The 3919-nt window shown below is 41.0% G+C and overlaps 1 protein-coding gene across 1 annotated transcript; it reads left to right on the top strand.

Annotated features, from left to right (window-relative positions):
- Positions 1-777: 777 nt before the first annotated feature.
- Positions 778-3191, top strand: id3 (inhibitor of DNA binding 3). Its single transcript, XM_044165972.1, has 3 exons — positions 778-1570; positions 1972-2045; positions 2442-3191. The coding sequence occupies exons 1-2, from the start codon at positions 1271-1273 to the stop codon at positions 2023-2025; spliced, it is 354 nt and encodes a 117-aa protein (XP_044021907.1). The 5' UTR covers positions 778-1270; the 3' UTR covers positions 2026-2045; positions 2442-3191.
- The last annotated feature ends 728 nt before the right edge of the window (positions 3192-3919 follow it).

Here is a 3919-nt window from a genome sequence, read left to right as displayed (position 1 = left end):
CGGGAGGCTGGCGCCAGCATGTCTGGGACTGGCGCGTTAGATCAACACAGCTGGGCCGGGATAGGACACACAGCTGGCTCAGGCCTGCATTCCTCCACAAAACAGGATTGTGAGAAAAGGGGAAAATAAGACCCAAATAGGAGCAGAACGGGACGTGCTTTGATGTAAACTAAAAGGGAACAGCATTTGGAATTGTTAAAATATAATTTTCATAAAACCGTTTCACCCAAAGGAGGTTAGAGTTTACCAGTAAGTGACTTGACAGATTAAGTGCACCCTTAATATTTTTTTGCGAGTTTGAATTATTGTTAATTATACTGGGCATATGCAACAGGGCTATAAGAGAAGGCATATACGCTACCAAAACATAAATAATCAGTCAGTAAATCCATATCCAGTGATCGATCATCAGTATAATGTGTTTTTAGCAATTAACTAATGTAGAAAATAGCCTTGGCTTCCACTGACCTTTTACCTATATTATATAAATATCCTATTTTCAACATTTTATTTTTGTATGCGCATATTTTGGGGTGTGTCTTAACATAAGCAAATAAACTGCTTAAATATCTACTTATCTATATAGTATAATGTGTATATCTATATAGTTTTAACACAGTCAGACATGCAGCCACTCTTCATAGAGGATTTACAGTAATCAATTAAAATAGGCCATAATCATCTAAAATGGAACATCTCTATGCTATCACAAGTAGGCTTATCTCTATTTGAGAAGACTTTTATTGCAGACATCGTCTGGAATTATAGCAAGTTATGAAACTAAACGTGAGAAACTAGTCAAATCTATCATTAAACCAGCCATCTCTCCTTGCAATTACTCCTAAGAATTTAAGTATTCCTCTTTTTGCTGGGGATTCTTGGGAACTTGTAATGTGCCCTACTTTGAGAAGTTTCTTACCTATTTCAAATAAATATCACCACCTGAAAGAGGTAACTAACTAACTTGATTGACAATCCCCTTTAGGCATCCCAGCCTAATTTCCTCATTCTTTCCTAACCTTCCACAAGGTGATATCAGCCAATGAGAATGGACTTGCTCTTTTACACTGGCCAATCAGAGCACGATGCGAAAAAGGGGGCGTCAGCAGGCGTGCAGTGTATAAAGACCTAACTGTACGTCGCTGTCAGAGCACTGTAGCTTTTCAGGACAGTAATAGGGAGACCACAAGAGGGAGAAAACCATCACAAACTTATCCACAAACATCAAGCCGAGTCTTGTTGTTGTTAGTGTTTCACCTGTTTCTTCACCATGAAAGCCATCAGTCCCGTCCGCTCGGTGAGGAGCTGCTACAAGGCCGTGTGCTGCATTTCGGAGCAGAGTCTCGCCATCAGCCGGAATAAACACTCGTGTCTAGAGGAGCCGGTGGGCGCCCTGTGCGACATGAACGACTGCTACTCCAAGCTGAAGGAGCTGGTGCCGAGCATCCCGCAGAACGAGTCGGTCAGCCAGGTGGAGATCCTGCAGCATGTTATTGACTACATCTTCGACCTGCAGATCGCGCTGGAGGCGGAAGACACAGCTGCGCCGGAGATGGTTTTGTCAATAAAGGTGAGCGGAGATGCGGGCTGCAGGGTGGACTGATGCTTGTCCTTCAACATCAGCAGACGCGGACATTCTCTAACAGCGATTCTTCTGTATCTCTTTGCACTACAGATCTCTGCAATGATCGGGAACGTAAACGATGTTTTATTTAATAGTTCTCTGTGGATTTTATTAAGTTTATTCCACTTGTGATTCATGCGGGCATGCATTTGTAACACACCATGCATCTCCGCTTGCATACATGTCGCTGATATTTTATTTTAGACTAGTAGCAGATGTTGTTCTCTGATATGTGATGTTGTGGGAAATATGTTACACCCACGCACAGGCAGTTAGTCTTAATTATATGCAATTAGAATAAGAGTATTGTCAGCGTCTAACACTGCTTCTTTTTGCTCTCCATTTAGACTGCGGACCTTACTCGCAATTTCTCCAAAGAAGAAGGACGGTTGTGCCATTAGGATGAGGATGACATATTATGGTATGTATTCATCATTTCATAATCCTCCTAGATCAATAAAATCACACGATAAATGTGCTTGGAAACATCCTATCTTCGGGCCACTCGCTTAGAGTTACAACAGTGCATTGTTTTGACTTCAAAATGAAATAACTTAAAAATAAAACGTTAAACACCAGTGAGAATGGTGTTGGCATTGATGTGCTGCAACATTGAAGGTCTCCTTACCCTCCACATTCACCATGGTTGCCAATTAGACAAGCCAGTGAATGTGTGGCGGATTCATTGCTATCTGCCTGGGGTTAATGGAAGTTCCATGCTAGGCGCCAGTCTGTCTGCTCTCCTCTGCAGGGAGGGAGGGAGGGAGGGTGAGAGGGAGAGATCTGACTTCACTTTTCTTCCTTTCTCTCCATGCAGGTGCAGGGAAACACATGTCTCCACTTCACTCCGGGCAAGAGGACAAGAGGGGCAGAAAGGGTGGGATAGGTATTTGGGAGAGAAGAAGGAGGAGGAGGGGGAGGGAGGTGGAGGGTTTAAAGAAAGAAAAGACAAGAAAAAAGTGGACTGTTTCCTAGATGAGCGGGGATCAACAGTAGTGCATGAGCAAGAAAACAGAGACTCATTCTTTGGCCCCTGGACAGACAAATCAACACACCAAAGCAGAAGCCAGGAATGGAAACTGAAAGCGGCTGGCTTTATATGCCCTCCTCCAAAAACCTGGGATCCCCTAGAAGTAGAAATATTGGTACATTGTTCTTTTATTTTCCTTTTTTGTGTTGCATTCCAAACAAACTTTTTGTGGGTTAAACTCCACACCTGACCTGAACCCTTTCTACACCAAGTCTCACATCATCTCACTTAATTACCCCTGCATTAACCCCAGCCAAATCTGATTTCTAATGATCTGGAGACCGTTACAGCTTCATATGTGTACATATCTGCTGTGGGTATGTAAGGTGTGAGTCAATTTGGATGTTTTGATTTTTTCTGAATGGGAGTTTGGGGTTTTCTTAGGTATAATCAGAACTCTATACTAGAGTTAATTGTAAATGTTTGTAGGGATTGTGTTATTTCTACAGACAATGTGCTGTGAGTTTCATAAACTCTTTATTATAAAGTTTGCTTTGTATGTATGTTCTTATGAAATAAAGAAAAGATGTGAAACAGTATGGCATCCATGGTATGTTTGATATGAACTAATGAATGAGTTTGAACTCTCGTGTTATTCGGAAGATAAGAGTGATGCTGATGTGACTTTTTGGCTTTGGATAACAATAAAAATGCTGATACAACAGGATGTATTCAGATGAATCTTGAGGTCGAGTGGTTGGAAATCAAACGAAGGGAGTTTCCTGTGAGTGTTTCTAATTTTCCAAAGAATGAGCTAACAGCAGTTTAAAGCAACTGAACTTCCTAAATTGTGAAGAAGAGAGGATGTTGCATGATCATAAACAAACCATTCTGATCATTCATAAATCTTGAAAGCCCCGATTACCCAATTTATAGGAATAATTCATGAAACCAGATCAGCATGTGTATGAATTTGTAGCCTTGGTCTTAGAAGCTGAAGAGCATCACCTGTGATGCAGCATTTGTGCATCATCATAATTAGGCCTACAGAAAGAATAGAATTGTCAAACAATACAGTGGCAGTTTTGAAAATGAATGTTACTGTACTTACTGGTCTCAAAAGCTGACCAAACTACTCCACCTTGTGGAATTTCAGGCATTAAATGTTGGTACATGGTACCATCTCATCTGGATCTGAATCATCGGCAGCAATAAATAAACGTTTTGTGGTTTTATCGATTATCTTGTTATGTACAGTCTTACCAAACCTAAAAAGAGACAACAAACAAAACATCAGATCCTCCAATATTTTGAAGAGTTGAATA

This window comes from Siniperca chuatsi, linkage group LG15 (assembly GCF_020085105.1).
Source record: "Siniperca chuatsi isolate FFG_IHB_CAS linkage group LG15, ASM2008510v1, whole genome shotgun sequence".
NCBI classification, from domain to species: domain Eukaryota; kingdom Metazoa; phylum Chordata; class Actinopteri; order Centrarchiformes; family Sinipercidae; genus Siniperca; species Siniperca chuatsi.
This window is presented reverse-complemented; position numbering and strand designations above follow the sequence as displayed.

Excerpts from the sequence above, each read along its gene's own strand:
- id3 (XM_044165972.1), top strand. The coding sequence starts at position 1,271 with ATGAAAGCCATCAGTCCCGTCCGCTCGGTGAGGAGCTGCTACAAGGCC. Across the intron at positions 1,571-1,971 it reads AGATGGTTTTGTCAATAAAG|ACTGCGGACCTTACTCGCAA; the intron begins GTGAGCGGAGAT and ends CTCTCCATTTAG.